The 20,038-nt window shown below is 47.6% G+C and overlaps 1 protein-coding gene across 1 annotated transcript; it reads right to left on the bottom strand.

Annotated features, from left to right (window-relative positions):
* Nucleotides 1-9,228: 9,228 nt before the first annotated feature.
* LOC144167921 (uncharacterized) lies at nt 9,229-10,909 on the bottom strand. The gene is made up of 2 exons (XM_077697047.1): nt 9,739-10,909; nt 9,229-9,561 (listed from the first exon to the last, which is right to left on the bottom strand). The coding sequence occupies exons 1-2, from the start codon at nt 10,145-10,147 to the stop codon at nt 9,263-9,265; spliced, it is 708 nt and encodes a 235-aa protein (XP_077553173.1). The 5' UTR covers nt 10,148-10,909; the 3' UTR covers nt 9,229-9,262.
* Between the last annotated feature and the right edge of the window lie 9,129 nt (nt 10,910-20,038).

Raw genomic sequence — 20,038 nt, 5'->3', positions numbered from 1 at the left:
TCCATACGACTTGCAGGCGCGCCCCCCGCGGAAATGCTCTGCATTTGATCGTACCCCTCGCGAGGGGGATGTTTAAATGTCGATAACTAAGCCATGACAGAGGAAAAAAACAACAAAGAAACAAAACCACATCGAGACATGCGTTTTTTTTCGTTCTCCCGATCCACACGTGTTCATTGTTTCTGAGCTCAGTGAAAATTTAAAATTAACTCGACTAACATGATAACCGAAACACGCATCACTGGTATGCTAGCTTCCCAAAAAATAAACGGTGTTCTCGCTGCCCCCATCCCCCCACTCGCCTAGCTGCATCTTAAAGAGATGCATCTCAACACCCCCTCCCCGTATATTTTTGTCGTTACAGTGACAATGAATACCATCCCTATAATTCGTACACAGCGCGCACCGCGCGACCGGCAATGGAGAGGCCAGGGTGAGCAAATGCGCATGATGGCGGAAAGCGCGCGCGTATTGCTGGGATCTGCTTTTTGCGCACACGCTCAGTCTCATCAATTCTACTTCTCCGTGGGGTCATCATACGTATATGCCTGCCCATCCGCGCTCGCTACTAGGATTGCTAAATACCATTTGATGCAGAGAGATAGAGCTCAGAGACATGCCACCATAATGCTCTGCAACATGCAGTGCTTCTTTGCATTTACATTTGGGCCAGTGAACTCTTTCAATATTCTGCTTATTGAAAATTGTTCAGGTTGGTCCATAGCTTCAGTGCCAGTTTTCATCACGTTCGAAGCATTCCTGAAGCAAGTAGACTAGTTCTGGTTAGCTCAGCAAATGCGCCTTCTCGGTCAGCCATTTCAGTTGTGAGAAAAATATTATTTTTGACACAAATCTGTTTCACCTCAGTGTGAAAACTGAGTGTGGTTGTCACACATCACAGCGACCCAAGAAAAAGTGCACCACATGTAATTATTGTCCATCAGCATTTTTTAAATCAAAAGTACCAAAGATGAATCAGGAGATAATTTTCAATGGTTGAGTTTATGCTGACAGTAATAATCAGGAAGATCGTCTGAAAATATCAAACAGTGCCTGTTTGCACAGTTAGTTTGTGATTTGAGGGAGTTTTATTCCCAGTGCGCATATTGTTGTAGTTCTAAAAGCCACAGAGCCATTCGCAAACACACCACAACAGCTTCAGTTTCGAGTTTGTGTTGCTCAATTCATATTTGGCCCTTAAATGCCATTGCCCAATTTTAAGCCGATACATCCTTGCACCTACGCCGCCTGCAACTGTTCGGAAAAAGCATGCTGCTCGTGACTTCACAACACCCAGAATCGATTTCTGTAATAAAAGCTCCAGCTGCAAGTGAAAAGATAACATCAAGCTAACAAGGGTCAGTTCAGACAAAGAATTGCATTTCAAATCAGTCTTGCACGCCACTAGCTGTTCACTGGCCAGCCTTGTGTTTTTTGCGTTTGATATTTTGGAGGGCTAGTGTTACTCCGAAATAAAAGTATTTTGGCAAAGTCGGCAAGTTTCGGAACTGTTCTTTTAAAGGGTAGCATTCCTTGCCGCACTGATGGCGACCGTATGCGAAAAAAGCACTGCAGGAAAGCAACTTTTTTTGCATCTGCAATTTTCTCAGCAACCCAGCTGAGAAGCTTCAGCATCTTTCCTTCCAGTGGCGTCTTTCAGATGGTTGTACCTGTCAGCCGTCAGCTGCGCCTGGTTGTTCCTGTTGAACATTAACCTCTCAGTCTCTATAGACCCTTTGCAAAAAGGCGGACAACACTGAGAATTCAGCGGTGGTAACACTGGTGGTGAACGCGACGACGCCATTAGAAAGGAAGCAGGTCGTAGCAACGCCGTTGCAGTTGCACGTTTTCGCCCACGGCTTCACGAGTCTGTTGCCCCACGACGCGTATGCAGTTACGTGGACGGTGGACGGTAGCTACTCTATAGAAACTCTGTGCTCGCAGCCTTTTCGCTTCCTTTCTAATGGCGGCGCAGCGGGTGCACATTGTTGCCAGAGTGGCTTGCTGATTTTCCGCCAACGATTTGGCCATTTTGCAAAGGGTCTATTAGGGTGTGCATGTCCACCAAGAATTGACTGAAGAGCGAACGCACTTGCCCCAGATGATTGAGCTCCGTTTGCCTGGCCATGACACGGTAGGAGGAGAAGCTTGCTGCAGAGACTGTCTTCTTTGGGGCAACTTGGTCTTGTGTCGTGCTCGTGTAGGTCATTGGAATGCTCATCCTCCCGAAGACAAAAAAGCAGCACGTACTGAAGGGCATCGTATGATCGGTGAATTTCACTAATGCAGTGCAGAGTGTCGCCGTGGCTGTGCACCAGAATGTCCCAGTGCTGAAATTGCTGGCCAACCATAGCCAGAGACATCTCATTTGCTGTGGGTGCGTTGAAGCGCGCGTTCGTAGGCTTCCTGTCTGCCAGAATGATGATGTCGAACGTCTCGCACGTCAGGGGCACATTCTACAGGGTGGTCTTGAAGTCCCTTACGTAGCTGTTGATGCCGTCCGACATTTTCTGCAGTTTGACAAAATGCCTATTTAGATCTGGAAAGTTCGTACACCTCAACTAGACTTCCCTTTGTTCTCGCCGACAAATAAAATTTGTACGATTTGGGGTTCCCATTCAGGTTGCAGCAGAAGTCCTCCCACGAAGTGATACACCTGCCCCTGAATTTTTAATGCTGGCTGAAGCAATCCGCTTGGCTCTGAAAGATGTGATTTGGAAGCACCCGCTGTACTTGTGCACACAATCTATGAAATGGGAATGCTGGGCTGTTTGCTCATTAAGAGGCTGTTGAGATGCTCGGGTAGAGGGTGAAAGGGCAGAGCTGCACTTTGCCAGCGCTGCAGCACATGCCAAGGGCCTCATCCTTTCACGGTTATGCATTGCAAAAGTGGCAGCTGTGGTTCATGCTACCTAAAGGTACTGCGCTTACTATCAGCAGAGTTTTAATGAAACGGGAACACAAAACCTCGAAGCTGTGCTCCCTTTAGGCGCACCACAGGAAAACTCGTCTCAAAAATACCGGGAATCACACATGCGACACACCAACCAACAATCTGCGTGAGCATTGGCTTATCAGTACCAATGAAATTTAGCTTCTAACGCTCTAAGAGACGTTCCAGCCTTCTTACTGAACACGATCTTGAAGATTGGCAAACTCCGTCCTAACTCTTTCGGGACCGCCGAAAAAAATGATGAAAAAGGAAGGTCTCGGTACAAATTTTTTATTACATAAAGCAAAGGTACCATCCTGCCTTAGCATATACCAAATGCAGCTAATTATATTGTCACGGGACCAGCGGACAATGCCCCATGGCGGCATAGCTCGGCATCGAAGACGACGATGAAGAGGGCGCGTGCACACTCAGCGGACTCGGCTATGGCCGCTTGTAAATACTGTAAATAGATCGTTCTACCCCATTACATCGTTCGTCTCATCTATGTCCTGCCGCCGCGTAACATTTTGGTGGAGGTGCGGGGTACCGTCCCATCCCGGCCCCGAGCTTCACCTCGCCACGACTCATGAAGCGGTTCACCCTGGCTCTTGGAAAGCGTCGGGCCCACCCCAGCCCCGGTGAGCCATGGACGCGACCATTCCCCAGCCCCGTGTCCCCTGTCCATGCCCCGCCGAGACCAGACGAACTGACCCGCTGAGACCAGACGTAGAGCCGACAACGTTCCCCCTCCCAGATTTCCGGTGCTTCTCCGAGGGTTTTGGATGCTGCCTCGTGGGGTTGGCGGTGGTCACAGCTGTTCCGGGGCCGGTGCTTATCACGACCATCACCATCATATGCGGCGGCCGGAACTTCACTGTATATACTCATCCCATCTCGCCCACACCGCATCTATCGACGTCAAACTTTCCGGCTGTGCGTCGACATCATCGAACTCGCACTGGTTGCTACCGACGGATTCTCCGCGACGGGAAAAGCCTTGCCCCGAAGAAAAATTGAGATACTGGTGCAACAGCTTGTGGATCAAGAGCTACCTGGAGCTACCCGGTTGAGAGGCTCCAATAACAAAGCGGAGCGTCGTACAGGCACATCCAACCACACAGCCCCCGTCTTCTGCAATTGCGCTCTGCCTATCAGCAACCGCGTGCACTACTGCGGCTGGCACTCGAGCGCTGCTAAGACAAGGTCGAGCTGCCGACTGGGAGCCTCGCAGGCGAAAAAAATCAACGGCACCGCCTTCGATTCGTATCCCTATGGCCTCGACCGGGACGGTCGTCTTTGCCCGGGGGGTAGTGTCACGGGACCAGCGGACAATGCCCCATGGCGGCATAGCTCGGCATCGAAGACGACGATGAAGAGGGCGCGTGCAGACTCAGCGGACTCGGCCATGGCCGCTTGTAAATACTGTAAATAGATCGTTCTACCCCATTACATCGTTCGTCTCATCTATGTCCTGCCGCCGCGTAACATTTTGGTAACCAACATTTGGTAACATTTGGTAACATTTTGGTAACCGCGTAACCAAAATGTTACGCGGCGGCAGGACATAGATGAGACGAACGATGTAATGGGGTAGAACGATCTATTTAAATTATTTACAAGCGGCCATGGCCGAGTCCGCTGAGTCTGCACGCGCCCTCTTCATCGTCGTCTTCGATGCCGAGCTATGCCGCCATGGGGCATTGTCCGCTGGTCCCGTGACAATATGTTCTTTGCCATACAATACCAAGTTTTACGTCAACACTGACGACACAACCATGAAAAAATCTCAAACAACTTCGTAAAAAACTACAGAAAAAGAAAGAGAAAAAGCATAAATATAAAATATTAAAAGGGAAGAAAATTGTTTCAGGATATAGAAAATCTAACACTATGCTTTGTTTCTTCATCGTGAAAGTTTGATGTGGCTAGGTGAAACTGGTTTTATGTTTTGTGAGTGGTCTCTCTGGCACTAGGGCCGTGGCTCCCTCGTCGCCCACGTACACGCCGGTCTCTGGCCTTGCGAAAACTTGATCCGTTTCTGAGCTGGTGGCAGGAGATCACCACCATAGGTAGTTAACACCCTAGCGAACAAATATAAACCAGCCAGAACATATTTCGAGCGCACATACCTACTCCAGAGCCAATTGAAACCGAAACCAACACCCACCTTTGAGCGCGATTTGATGTTCCAGGCTGATCGACATCCGAATCCTCACTCGAGCTGAAATGCGATCTCTATAAAGCCGCATTCCGACTTTTTACTGCCACTCTCATCGTTAAAATCCACAGTGGAAGGCGAAGGGATCCACCAACCTGCCTGTTTCCACCAATCTGCGGGACAATAGTAATGGGGCTTTGGCGAACTAAGTTCGGATTGTTGATTGGAAGGGTGGAGAAGAACTTATGAAGTCTTGTGAAGAAAATCCATGGCACAGGGTCGGATCCAGTTGTCACGCCTGTTTGCCAGACCCTTAAATGAAATTAAAAGCTAAGCAGAGGCACATACAGGAAATTGTAAAGGCGGCTGCAGCATGCAATGGCTGTGGTAACGAATGAGAAGACCATGCATGCAACAACAGTAGTGCGTAGTGCTGCTTAATAATTTCCCATTTCTGCAAGGAGTAATCCCATAATTTTCTTGCCACCATAAATAGTGCATCGATTACCCCTGTATTGCGCATGCCTTGAAAGGAAAAACTGGTATAATAATGTTAACCCCTTAATAAGCAGTACAACCGCTAGAACTGCGAAATACGCGGCTGCTTACCTGAATTCACTTGACAAATTCTCGATTTTCGAGTTGACTTGCGCGCGCGTCTGACTGAAGCCAGCTTCCCGGAGGCCGTGAACGATTTCGTCGTACATGCCACTGTTCCTTTTCGTGCGACGAAGGCCTCCGAGGCAACTTTCCCACAAGTCTATCAGCACGTACGTTTCTGCTTCGCTCCCAAATTGGCGCGGTGCTGACGCACGCTTTTGTTTTTTCGCTGGTTGCTGTGACGCACGTGATATCTCTGCCATTACTATAAAAGCACACAAAACCTTTGGAAAACTGGTACTAAATGTAAAGAATATTGTACGATGACGTGATTGCTTTTACAAACAACACCAGAGATAACTAGTCCTGACAGCCACAAACCTACAAACACAGGCAAAAGATAATGGCAATATGGCTTCCGATGCTTTCTACTATAGTGAACTAGATTAGGGGTAGTGGGCCGTGGGAAGCGAGTCCGCGGCGAAGCACTTCTCCCAGAAACACACAGGTGGCGCTACTGGGCCTTTCACCTGGGCCCTTCATACACGCATACGCGGCGGCAGCATTGTCGCCCGCCCGAAAAACCGTCTTTTAAGGCGGTGCACCCGCGTTTTCTTAAAGTAAGAGAGAAAAGGTACGGCCGAGAAACCTATCTGGTTCGTTTTCATTTCTTTTTTTGTTCTTTTTTTCAAGGACGCAAGTCCGCCGGTCGTGCAGCTGGCTGATCGGAACTTGCACTGAAAAGAAGGCATTCACGGCGCTCGCGCACGCACACGCGCGCGCGCACGCACACACAGACACACACACGTGTAGTTTTACAAAAAGTGTTTATTTGCACACAATACAGGACCAAAAATCAATTCTTCAAGGGGCAAGTAATGAACTACACTCGTCAGGAGGAAATGGGCGCTTATGTACTCCTGCTCAGTTTCAGGTGCTTTGCCCTTTGCCTTTTCGTGGCATTCGAGCTATTAATTCCCTTCACTAGGAAATGGAGGCTTGTGATAATATAAAATGAAATAATTTTCGCACTCATTTCCCTGCCGTGCTCAGTGCAGCCAACAGAATTTCTAGGCAAAAAGTTTGCTTTCACCTGCGCCAGTACATCACAAACACTATTTGTGTGCAATTTCCTCAAGCTAAAACATTCAGTAAAGATATTCTCTAGACAAGAGATGAAGTTGTGGAGCTCTCTGGATGGGTACAACAGCCCAGCCCAGTCACAGTGCTGTGTGAAGCTAGAAGGAAGGCCTTCAGCAGCAGCTTTGGCCGATTCCACAAGTAGTAGGTCTTTGCACAGCGTACACTTTAGCTGCAGCACACACTTTCGAGCCACATAACCAGCAACAGTATATTAACCTTGAGTCACTCTTTTCAACAACAAAAGAGAAATGTTGCATGCTACTTTTAGTTTTCTCAAGAGATACTTCAGCTTCATCGAGCCTACCTTCCGAAAGCATCTCATCAATTTTTTCGGCTTTATAGGGACATTTTCTTTGTCATCAACGCTCATGAGAGCACTTACAACATCAGGATTTGCATTTTCTCCGTCCACACTCCTGGCTAAGTTGTGAAAGGAAAGCAAGTTTACGGTGACAAGAAATTACTCTGGAGAAGGATGGGCATTGCAACCGCTAGATTGGCGAACGATGCCGAAAAAGTTTTCCAGAGGGTCGGTGCTCAGCCTCGAAGTCATGAGGTACCTATAGCCGACAGACTTTGTGAGGTACTCAATCAGTGAAAGTGTACTTGAGATGGTAACTCTGAGCCCTGTTGCTGTCGAGTTGCTGAGAAATGTCCCTCCGCATGCTTCCCATCTTTTGAGGTAGTGTAGAAAATTGGCAAGGGTGGCTGCAGCTTCAGAACCTGGCCTCAGTACTTCGGCAGTAAACCTCGAGGTCATGGCAGTGATGAGCTTGTTGATCTTCCTGCATAAATTTCAGAACATCAAACCATTACAGCATAAATTTTAGAACATCAAACCGTTACGGTATTCATTTCACCAGTAGATAAACAGAACTCAGTAACAACAACTTGCGCAAAAAACTCCTGCGTTGCACTGATGCCGCCACATACTTTGTCAATGTCAGCCTTGTAGAATGACGTCCCCCTCAAAACAGATGTTCCAAAAAGCTGGAATGCGAGGGAAACCCTCATCTTCTCAAAGGAGTTTGGATCCAGGTGTGTCTCACTTAGACCAGGCATCACCTTGAGTGTACGCACGTTGCAGTCACGTAGAAATGCTTCACGCACTGCCCGAATCGACACCTAAATGTTAAATAAAAAGGCAACAGTCAGCAATGTAAAGCATGGACGTAATTTCAACAATACCACACATTGGACTAACCTTTCCAACAGGTGTTGTGAATCTAGTCTTGAGTAGTTTGTTCTTTAGGCATTTAATCAGGTGCGGAAAATCCGACACGAAATGCAAGTCTGTTTTGCTGTCGACAGGTTGCTCTGTCTTACACAACTTTTTTTGAAGAAGCACTCACTCCAGCCAATTGCCACATGTTCCTGTTCCACGCAGCACCATCACATGAAATATGGTCAACAAACAAGCCTGCCTTTTCAGACAATATAATGGCTTCAATCATTATCTTGAAGAGCAGATTCCCTTTTATGTTGCCTTTGTTGGCAAAAACTCCAATTATTTGGCTACACCTACCAGTAAAAGGGACGACCTTGATAACCATGCCATGATCACATGCCTGGTGTTTATGTTCATTTCCTGTGAACGTGCCGAGGTCCTCAAATCCTTGTATCTGACATGATGATGTAACATTCAAATGCTCCGACAGCTTTAGCTCATCAACAAGCAGGCCGCCGCGCCTTTGAAATGTCGACATGTTGCTAGTTTTCTTCTTTAGGATGTCTAATAACTGTATGTTAAAGCCGAATGATGACCTGTACGTCTTCACATATTTTTTCAAAGTTGTCTTGCATGGCAGGACTAAGATTTCATGCTTCCTAATGTGTTGATATAGTATCGGACTCTTCATCTTCATTAGGATGCACTCAAGAATCGATTCTTGATTGTAGTGCATTCCTTTTCTGCTGGCCCTTCTTGATGCCTCAAAGCACTGGCGTACACTTGCTTGCTGTTTAGGTGGCAGGCAAGATAGGCTTTCCTCAAGAGCTTCTTCTTTTATGCTTGCACACTGTGCTCTCATATGATTAAGACTAGCAGTAAGGCTCACCAGCCTTGCGCGAGCACGCCGATTCTTCTGACTGAGTAGTCGTATCCTGTTGGCAGGTGCGACCCGTAGCCTTTTTCGTTTGAGCTCACTCCGTCTTGTCAACCGAGCCTTCCTAAGGTACTTGTACGATATGCATGCAGTTCCTGCAAAGTAAAGAGATCGCGTGAAAACCATTGCACAAAGAAGAAACGTTTGGCACTGCTTTGCAACAGTTGAGCTATTTCGAAATGGTAAATAAACATGCACGATTTTGTGCAGTATGGAACTACAACAGCAATTACAAACCGCTAGGCACATTAATAACTGTCTTCTTTGGGTGTAAAAATATTTTCTTACCTTCTCCAGGCACACTTCCTCTGCACTTCACACTCAAGACAAGTCTGCAGGTTCGCCAGCTCCTTTACAAATGTGCAGCGACTCAGCATCAGGCAACACCTGCTTCGCTTCTTCCATGGTGTGCGAGAGTGCTTCTGATATTAGTGTGCGGCGAACGTACGTCCGGCACACAACGTCGCCTTGTGTACTTCGGCAGTTCATGAGAACAGTCTTTTCTATAACGACAACGTGGGACCCACTGTTGAAAAAGGCTTGAACATAAGCAGCACCATCATAGTTGGTGAATTTGTGCGCGGCCCAGTGCTCTGTCGGTAGAGCACATTCCACAAATCAAACGGCATGTCCTGCACGTCGACTGCCGGCCCATCCGTCCGAAGCTCAGTCGCAGGGTGGCGAGTTGGGCGAGTTGGTGTACTTGCATCTTGTGGAACAGCGCGAACTAACAGTCCACTTCTTTCGTTTTGTGTCCCTGTTAGTTCGCGCTGTTCCACAAGACGAAGCTCAGTCACTGGCAAGCAAAGTTGATGAGCCACATTCTGCAGGTTCTGCGCACACCCTTTTTCTTGGAAGCCTTTCACATACTGGTACTTTCGGCAGGTACTTGGGAACATTCGGCAGAATGGTCGGGACTGCGTCCGGAGAAAGCGATGGTTTTCCACGTGGTATTCTCACTTCCTTTCCGTCAATGACGTGAACGTAGTGTCGGAGTATGTACTTCTCTTCAAAATGCAGCTCACACACAGCGTCAGACGGCTCCAGGGGCTTATCAGCACGGTGAAGGTTGCGTTCCCAAACATGTCGTCTTTCGTCGTCCTCGGGCACACCAAACAACGATAACTTCGGCGCGTTCTTCAAGCCGCTGTACCCAGTTCTGCAACCGGGAGCGAAGCAGTAGTTGCTCCGATCAGGCTTCGTCATGTCACTTCGGTGAAAAACGGCATATGGAATAACAAATACAGTCACAAAACCCACACCAACACAAACACACGGACAAGGGTAAACAAGAGAGACAACCAGCGCGCGAGCGTGGCGGCGGCACCCCAGGTGAAAGGCTCTACAGCGCCGCCGCGCGGCCGCTAGGTTTTTCCGGATTTTCAGCTTCAGGCGCGGCCCACTACCCCTAATCTAGTTCACTATACTTTCCATCGTAGATTTTTTTTCTTTTCGCACCGCCGGTATGGAGAGTACAAAGTTACCTTATACTTGTAGACAGAGTAACAAAAAAACAAAACTGGCAAGAAAATATTGCAAGCTAACATTTTAAAATTAAAGTTTAATGGTAAATAAATATTTTCTTTATTGCGACATGCAGACACTGCGTCCGAGAGTACGAACGTTATCGTTTCAAAGGCCTTTGAGAATTTCAAAGGTCGGATGTCGTCCTCCTTCGACTCAAATGGCATTTCAGTCAAAGGCCTTTGAAAAACGTCGTGTAGCAGCTCAAAGGTGTCCTTTGAGTCAAATGATGTTCGACTGAAAGGCCTTCGAAACTCTCGTGTAGCACGGGTATAAGACATATTTCCGCCTGGGAATAATCTGTCATCCAATACCTTGATTGGAAACTCATGGACCACGATTTGATAATCGGGAGTGCTGCTAAAATGCACTCTGAACTTTCGAACTGAACACTTAACAAACCCACAATCAGATAGCCTGTTGGTGTTTTTATCACAAGAAAAGAAAGGAAAGTGAATAGTTCGTTGCATTCAGGCACACGACACACACGACATCACCTGAGTACTTTTCTATGGCCATCTCCATGAATGCGGTCTGCATGCAAAGCATCAGTGTTCGTTCACATTCATTTGCAATGCCCTCAAGTATGTTGTCATCAGCATTTATTTCTGTGTGTGGTTTTGGTAGGGCTGGAAAAAGTAGTTTCCTGTGGTCTTTTCTCGTGGCTCCTGAACCAGCCTGCCTGTATTAACCTGGTCCACAGAGTTGTATCTGTCCTTGTGGATACAGCGCTGTATGTGTGACCGTATGTCCTCTCGAGTTCGATAAAATGTTCTGCATGAACGTGGTGCATTACGCTTGCCTGCAAACAGAACATGCTCGACATAAAACTGCAGGCATTTCTGCACTTGGCTGATGGGGGTGGCTCCCTGCTGCACGAACAGGTTAATCATTACTGACCCCTCAGGGTTCATTGTCTGCCCATAGCCCAGTGCCTCTACAAACGTGTGGGCAGTGTGGGCATCCATGAAGGAAAAACTCGCGTTCACTCGGACCTGGCGTGTCACTGATTCTCCTTCATCGCCTGAACTAAGCGCCGTCTCCAAACGTGCCAAGGTAGCTTTAGAGGCCTCTCTCCTCTTGCATGCAGAACAATCTGCAAGAAGCTCAATCTGCAATGTAAATCAAGAAAACCCCGAAACCTACGCTCATACAGTATTGCATGTTGTTGATGAGACATTTTCAAACAGATGTACCTGTGTACGTGGGGCAGCTGGGTAAATTCGATTTTAAGAATTTCAAAACTTTACGACCACTATTTGAACTCCTGTTGTAAGCCATTCATTGTAGTGTATTAAGAGCCCCATCATGGGAAGGGAAGGTGGTGTCAAATCTGATTTTACAGAGTATGGTAATATACAGAGTGGCACAGCCTCGTTTAAATGGCCACCCTGCTCCCACTTTTCATTTTATTTGTTCAGTACTACAAGCTTACAAAGCTAAAGCGGGAGCTTGAAATATCTGTTTAAAAGAATGTCCGCGCACGATGCCACCCCCTGAAATAAGCGACGTGTGACTACTGACAACAAGGACACCCTATCACAACACTGGCGTGCGGCGGCCAGTCTATAATCCAATCCCCCCGCAGGGGCACCTTGTACGTTCAAGGTGACGGTAGTGGCGACACCGCGGACCCCGAGCCCATGTGGGTTGGACCCACCCACGCTTTAGGCTGTGCGTGGCTTAGCCGTGTCCAGGGAAAAGGGGATCCTGGTGGCTGAGCCGACACCGAGGTTGTTGTGGACCTTAGGGCCCCTTGGTGGAGGCAACACGCCACTTTGGCCCTCGCTTCTTGTAGACGGCACCCCCGGACTGACCCGGCCGAGGGGGAATCAGCCAGTCGCCCTTTCCTGTCCCCCTCTCCACTCTTTCGCTTTCCTGTCTTCTTTCTCCATCTTTCCTGTCCTCTATTTTTTTTCTGCTTTCCGATCTCCTCTTCCAGGCGGCAAGGGTTAACCCTGTGTGAATGGCCACCCTAGGTTTCTTTATGCAGGGTTATAGTGGCCACGTATGGCTAACGCAAGTTTGCGTTCCCGTGTTGGGCTCCGAGGTGGGTGGCCAGCATGGCTGCTGAATGTTTATTTGCTAGTTTATGGCTACGACAAAATCTCCTCATGATCGGGCTCGGAAACGAGTTCGCACCGCAGTAAGCTACCCTGTATCAAGGGTCCCATTCCAACTAAAAGAACAAAGCTTTCCAAGATTTCTTGTTATCGAATCCACCGACAGCCAGTGCCCCCTACGAAAGGCCTCGCCATTCGTAGTCGCTAAGGAACTGGAAGCTGTCCTCGGCGGTAAATGCAAAGCTACAAAGATGTCCTCTGGAGGTATCCTCATTGAATGCGAAAACAAAGCCCAGGCTGATGCAGTGTTTGCAATGCAAAGGTTAGCAAACCTAACTATAAAAGTATCGGCTCACCGAAACCTAAACTCATGCCAAGGAGTGATTTCAGATCCTGACCTCGCAGACCTCACGGAGGATGAAATCTTAGAGGGCCTGCAAGAGGAAAATGTTACTGCTGTCAGGCGTATCATGATCCGACGTAACGACATTGACATCCCCACTAATCACCTTGTATTGACTTTCAACTCCACCAAGCTTCCTGAATCCCTGAAACTTGGCTATGTAGTCCATCGAGTCCGTCCATACATCCCAAACCCACGCCGGTGCTTTAAGTGCCAGAGGTTTGGTCACACACTGCAGAGCTGTCGGGGCAAAGAGACGTGCGCCAAGTGCGCGAGTACTGATCATCACGCGAACTCCTGCGCAGCGCAGGAAGTAAAGTGTGTCAATTGTGCAGGGCCACACCCTGCGTACTCACGAAAATGCCAGAAATTCCAAAATGAAAAAGAAATAATGGCTATCAAGGTAAAAGAAGGTCTGTCAATTCAAGAAGCGCGAAGACGCTTCTGGTTTGTGCAAAAAGGCACTTTCGCCGAGGTGGCGCGCCGGGGGGCCGGGCCGCCTCGGGCATCGGTAGGGACGCAGTTTAGCTCTGCTGACCTGGCCCTTGCCCAGTCTCCCCCCGTGCAGCAGCCAGCACAGCCACAGCCGACTGCACGCGCTCCGGCCCCTGAGGCTGTGCAACCACCGGCCCTCTCTGCTCCGGCTGAGGAGGCCATGGACGTTGTTCCCTCCACTTCGTCCCTTTCAGGGCCCCAAAGGGGCACTGGAAGACACTCAACATCTCTCCTACCTGTGCCTTCTAAAGGTACTGGGAAGAACGCATCCAAGATCCCTGCAAGAAGTGAACCTCCTGCAAGGAAACCACCTGACAAAAAGTATAAAAAAAAAAAGTAATTGTACCTTATCCAAAAAACTAAAATGCCGGTTCCCTTCATCCACTGGAACTGTAGAGGTTTAATTCACAACATTGACGACATACACAAGTTGTTAGATGAATATGAGCCCCAAGTGGTGGCATTGCAGGAGACAAATTTAACAAAAAGACACGATAAAATTCTCCGCAGTTATCACCTCCTCAGAAAGGACAGAGAAGAGAGCACCCGCGCTTCAGGGGGTGTGGCTTTGGTTGTGGCACAGGGCACAATTCTAAAGTCAATACAACTTGACACTACACTGGAGGCCGTTGCAGCACAAGTTTATGTCAACAAACTGGTCACTGTTGTCTCACTTTATCTGCCACCATCTGATAATGTGTCATTACAGGAACTTGATGATCTTATTGAGCAACTGCCTGCACCATTTGTTATTATGGGGGACTTTAATGCCCATCACTGCCTATGGGGAGGTGACAAAATCGACAGTCGGGGACAACAAATCGAACAGTGGTTGATGAATAACAGTCTTTTTGTGTTCAATAATGGAGACAAGACATATTTTTCTGCGGGTACGGGAAACTTTTCTGCGATAGACCTTTGTGTTGGGTCGCCAGAGCTCGAGATGGACTTTGAGTGGAGTGTAGTGAACGATCCACACGGAAGTGACCACTTTCCCGCCTTGTTGCGAGACGTGCAGCCACTTCCAGCCGTCAAAAACTGTCCACCCCGATGGAGGCTCGAGAGAGCAGACTGGGGAAAATTTAAGGATCTGGTCAGTTTTGAGGGAGTTGACATGAGCAGTATGTCCATAGATGAAGCAAATGCCTACATTTGCGAGGAACTTGTTAAAGCTGCTAAAGTAGCCGTCCCACAATCATCTGGCCGAATCCCTAAGCAGCCAAAGCCGTGGTGGAATGATGCCTGTCGCGAAGCTCGGAAAAAGCAAAACAAGGCCTGGGGTGTGTTCAGACGGTACCCTACCATGGACAACTGCCTGAGCTTTAAGGCTGCCCGAGCTGCTGCCAGAAAAATCAGAAAAGAAGCAAAAAGAAACTCGTGGCAAAACTTTGTAAGCACAATAAACACTACCACTCCCGCAAAAAAAGTCTGGGACCATGTACGCAAAGTCAGAGGCATCTACAGACGGTTTACGGTACCACTTTTTTCTACCGACGGTGGGAACGATTTGTTGCAAACGCAAGCGGATGTTTTAGGTGCCCACTTTTCGGATGTTTCTAGCGATACAAATTACACACAAGAGTTCATGAGACATAAGGCTAGTGCTGAAAAGCTCAGGATTAAAAATACTAGCAACAACACTGAAGACTACAACCAAGAATTTACATTGTACGAACTTAAAAGAGCACTAGCTCAGTGCAAGGCTACTTCTGTTGGCCCTGACCTCATTCACTACGCTTTTCTACAACACCTAAATGATAGCTGCTTAGAAGTGCTTCTGAAGTTCTTTAATAAAATCTGGAAAACGGGTAGGCTGCCCAAAGCATGGAAAAAGGCTGTCGTAATTCCGTTACTGAAAGATGGGAAGCCACCCGACTGTCCATCAAGCTACCGACCCATAACGTTGACCAGTTGTCTGTGCAAGACATTTGAGCGGATAGTCAATTTTAGATTGGTCTTTGTTCTCGAACGTTCAGGTTACTTAGACAGGTTTCAATGTGGTTTTCGGCAGTTTCGGTCTACAACTGACCACCTTGTTCGGCTTGAAACAATGATACGAGATGCTTTCGTTAACAACCAGTTTTGCCTTGCTGTCTTTTTTGATATGGCTAAGGCTTATGATACCACTTGGCGGTATGGAATTCTGCAGGATATGGCAGCAATGGGAATCAGAGGGCGAATGTTTTCATGTGTACAAGATTTTCTTCAAGAAAGAACCTTTACTGTGAGACTGGGCAATGCAGTCTCCCGTTCTTTCAGCCAGGAAAATGGAGTACCTCAGGGCAGTGTGCTAAGTGTGACACTCTTCGCCATTAAAATAAATTCCTTGGCAAAGGTTATTCCTCGACCAGTTATGTACTCCCTTTACGTCGATGACCTGCAGATTGCCTTTTCATCATGTAACCAATCAGTCTGTGAAAGACAAATCCAGACCACGGTCAATCGGTTGCAACGATGGGCAGATGAAAACGGTTTTCGCTTTTCTCCTGAGAAGTGTGCATGTGTGTGCTTCGCGCGGAAACGAGGTATTCATGCCAAGCCTGAAATAAAAATCAGGGATATGCTCGTTCCAGTACACAGTGAGCACAAATTCTTGGGCATCATTTATGACTCCAAATTAACGTTTGGGGCTCACATAAAGACACTCAAAATGACCTGCATGAGGACACTTAACATATTGAAAATTTTGTCGCACAAGTCATGGGGGGCCGACCGCGCATGTTTGCTCAGAATTTATGGCTCACTTGTACGGTCTCGTCTTGATTACGGCTGTATTGTTTATGGGTCAGCTCGCCAATCTGTTCTCACCTCACTCGATCCAGTGCACAACTTGGGCCTCAGACTTGTCTCAGGTGCATATCGTACCTCCCCTGTTGATAGTCTTTACGTTGAGTGCAATGAGTGGCCTCTGCAGTACCGTCGAGCGTACCTAAGTGGAGTATATGCAGCCAAAATAGCATGCATAAATGACCATCCTTGTGCCGAAGAATTGTTTGAAAATAAGTACAAGAAGCTCTATGAGAACAAACCAAGAGTGGTCCGCCCTCTTGCCCTCCGTTTGGAGGAGTACATGACTCTGTACTCATTCAAGATATGCCCGCCAACTCTTCTGAGTTTATCGGATGCTTTAGCCCCTTGGGACTATAGTGCGGTCAAATGTGACCTGTCACTGTTAAAATACGAGAAGAAAGCTTTTCCACACCAGTTTTTGCGCCAAGAATTTCTTGCACTTAAGGATAAATACAGTAGCTATTGCCACTACTTTACTGATGGTTCAAAAACTGCTGGTCATACTGGTTATGCTTTTGTAAACTCGTCGGCAGTTACTGTAGCTGAGAGGATAGCTGATGAGGGCAGTGTCTTCACTGCAGAGGTTTTTGGTATAACCTCAGCTATTGAAGACGTAATAGCAAGTGGACTACAAAAAGTGGCGATTTTTACAGATTCCTTAAGCGCCATACGTGCTTTGACCTCCCTTGTCCCTTCAAAAAATGCGGCTGTAGGTATGCTAAAAAATCGACTGTGCCGCCTTACATCGGGAGGGGTTAGTGTCGTCTTTTGTTGGATACCAAGCCACATTGGCATTCCAGAAAATGAAACTGTCGATAGAGCAGCATACGATAGTAAGCATTGTGCAATAACGAAGTCCAAGGTTCCTTACCAGGACCTTCGGAACACCATAAGAAAGTCCATTACAATGTACTGGCAAACTGAATGGGACAGACAGACTGAAAATAAGTTACACCTAGTGAAACCATACCTATCTGAATGGAAAAGTTGCAGACACAGAAATCGTTTTTATGAGGTTATTTTATGCCGACTGCGAATAGGTCACACTGTGCTCACACACGGCTTCCTGATCCAGAAAGAACAGAAACCCGTGTGTGACCACTGTGGAGATCCTCTTACCGTACTCCATGTTTTAATAAGCTGCCCACACCTTGAAGCAGCACGCATTAGACATTTCAAAGCATTATACACCTTTTGCATCCCTTTACACCCTGCGCTTTTACTTAGTGATGAACCGTTGGTGGATTTTAGTAACGTTTTCAAATTTTTTGAGGACACCGGCCTTCTACACCGGTTTTAGCTATGTGCATCTTTGAGTCCTTTTAAAATGTTTTTAATCTTCACAACACCTTGAATAACATCATTTAACCGTTGCATAACTATTCTACCCTGCGTCTGGCGCATTATAACCGAGAGGTTGCTGTGCCAAAAAACCTCAACTTCTTTCTTTCTTTCTATAATCCAATCCCATTGTGTTTAGCAGCCCAACACAGAATGTCGTGGAAATCGACGGAGAAAATGAGCCACATAGCTGGGCGCCCGCTCCCTGGGGCCGAACATGAGCCACTGTCCATCCATGTTACTCTTTGCAGCAACCAGCTCGCCTTGTGCCTTCATCACACGCTGGTTTCCTCGGAAGCCCCCATTGTTGCAGGAGACTTGTAAATCATTGGTCAGAGTGTATAATGTCTCTTCTGAGTTCCTATCCATGCCGTCTGTGCTGAGCCACTGGACCTCTGGCATTAGGGGAAGACCAGGTAAAAGCAGCTGGGACTGACAACTGCAGGCACCTGGCTGAGCACGCAGCTTCCTACTTTCAGGTGGCCTGAGTGGCTTCACGGGTCTACGACCGCTTTGCTCTGGTGAACTGGGCCTCGTGAACTATGACTGTAGGTGCAGTTGTCTAATTACTGCCTACAAAAGCCTGTGGTTGCGTATAACTTGCAAAAACGGCGGCCCAATCTCGCGCCTGCATTGTAAACTGGTTTCCTTATGACTGGGAAGCACCCCTTGCTCTTCCAATGCGTTGTAGGCTTCCATTTCCTGCAGGCCGCACTACGCTCTTGATAGAAATACTGGTGGGACCAACAGGGCGAACTACTTGCAGCAGGTGACGACGGTATGCAGGCTCTGACTGTTGATCGAACGGGGATCTGTACGTACACAATTCGTTTTCGGTATGGTGATGTCGGTTTCTTTGGGAGGAGCATGTGCTCGATTTTGCGCCAATGCGTGGGCCGTTGTACCCAAGGATACCAAGGCACAGTCCTTCAGGGGCTGTAGCGTAAGCAATGCACTGGATGACTCTCGGGAAGGCGAGATGCGTGGAGGGCTGGCACATGTTGGAGAAGGGGCACCAGGCGACCAGGGCGGATTCCAAGCAGAATTCTGTGGACTTTTTTTTGGGAATGTCTCGGAGGAGCCTTGTGATGTTTTTGATAGTGATAACTAACATTCCTTCACAAAAAATTAGGTGAATGTGGATTCCCCGTATTTTTCCTGGCGGGTGATTTTTGCTGCCACCATCTTAAATTTTGGTGTCATTCCGCGATTGATGTCAACTTGCCTGCAGGGGGGCGTTTGCTTGAAATTTCGCGGTAGTTTTTGGCCGCCTGACACGGCCAAACCAGCTCGCTTCATAACTGTACTACCTGCATGCTAATATTTTGCTGATGTAAATCAACCTTCCCTCCTCCAAAATCCCCACCCTACACATTATGGGCGCCACTTTTGAAGGCATCACTGGCAGTGAGATCACTCTGTCCGCCTCTTGCCGGTGCGACTGGCCGGTCAAAGTGCGGCACTGTAGTTCCTTAGTGTTCCAAAATATGTGGGTCAACTCACGCGCCATGCGTGCCGGCGCCCGGCTCGCCATGATGTACGCCAATTTGGCCTCCTTGAGACTGTGGCTGTACCCAAAGTGAACCTGCAACAACAAAATACATGCAACATAGGAAGAAAGGCTATTCCCACATTTGGCAAAATCTGCCAGGAGCTTTCACATGCAGGCTTAGAAATAGGTCACGAAAAGTAAACAATAGAAGTTGGTTAACATAGAGACTGAATTGAGGTAATAGCAGCAGCTTCACACGTGCAGTCTTAAGGACGCCACACAGACGCAATGCAAGTTTGTTTTATTGTAAATATTTGGTGTTTATAGTGCCCTGAGCTCTTGTCCAGCAGCAAACAAGGCTTTATTCACTGAGAAATTAATCTGTCAAAGTTAAAATTTCGATTCTCCTGCCCAAATCACGTGTTTTGTGACGTCTGCAATGACATAACAAAGACAGGTCTTCAAGTAAATGTTATTATACCTTATAGTCTGCAGTGGACTGCAGGAACATCTAGTTTACCGTCAGTCTTCCAAGATGCCACCACCATACTGTGCACAACCGCTGTCCAGTCTCGTTTTGTTTCTGAACTATAATTGCGCCTCACTTGTTTTTACTTCTTTATGCATGGCTAAAATTGTGTTTTCAAGGATCCCGCAGCTGCTTACAGCTACGCCGTGGTCCAGGTTGTTCAGCACCTTTTCGTAGCACTGGGCAGCAAGAGGCTCTGTCACCATTCCATGTCTGAAACAAACGTGACCTCAAGATATTTGAAGCGATGTCACCCTACTAACTGCAATTATGAATCAGTCTTGAGGGACAAATTGCTTTCTGTGCTGTTAGTGCATGGTGTTCTAGCTTTAAGTGATACCCAGGAAAACTTAGCTTGGATAACCCTAGGCCAGGGGTTCTCAAGCATTTTGGTCCCAGGGAACCCTGCTAAGTTCCGTTAAGTGCCAAGGAACCCCCCCTCCCGCCATTTTTCATTCCG

Source organism: Haemaphysalis longicornis, unplaced genomic scaffold (assembly GCF_048455015.1).
Source record: "Haemaphysalis longicornis isolate Haplotype H1 unplaced genomic scaffold, Haemaphysalis longicornis Haplotype H1 scaffold_2, whole genome shotgun sequence".
NCBI lineage: Eukaryota > Metazoa > Arthropoda > Arachnida > Ixodida > Ixodidae > Haemaphysalis > Haemaphysalis longicornis.
This window is presented reverse-complemented; position numbering and strand designations above follow the sequence as displayed.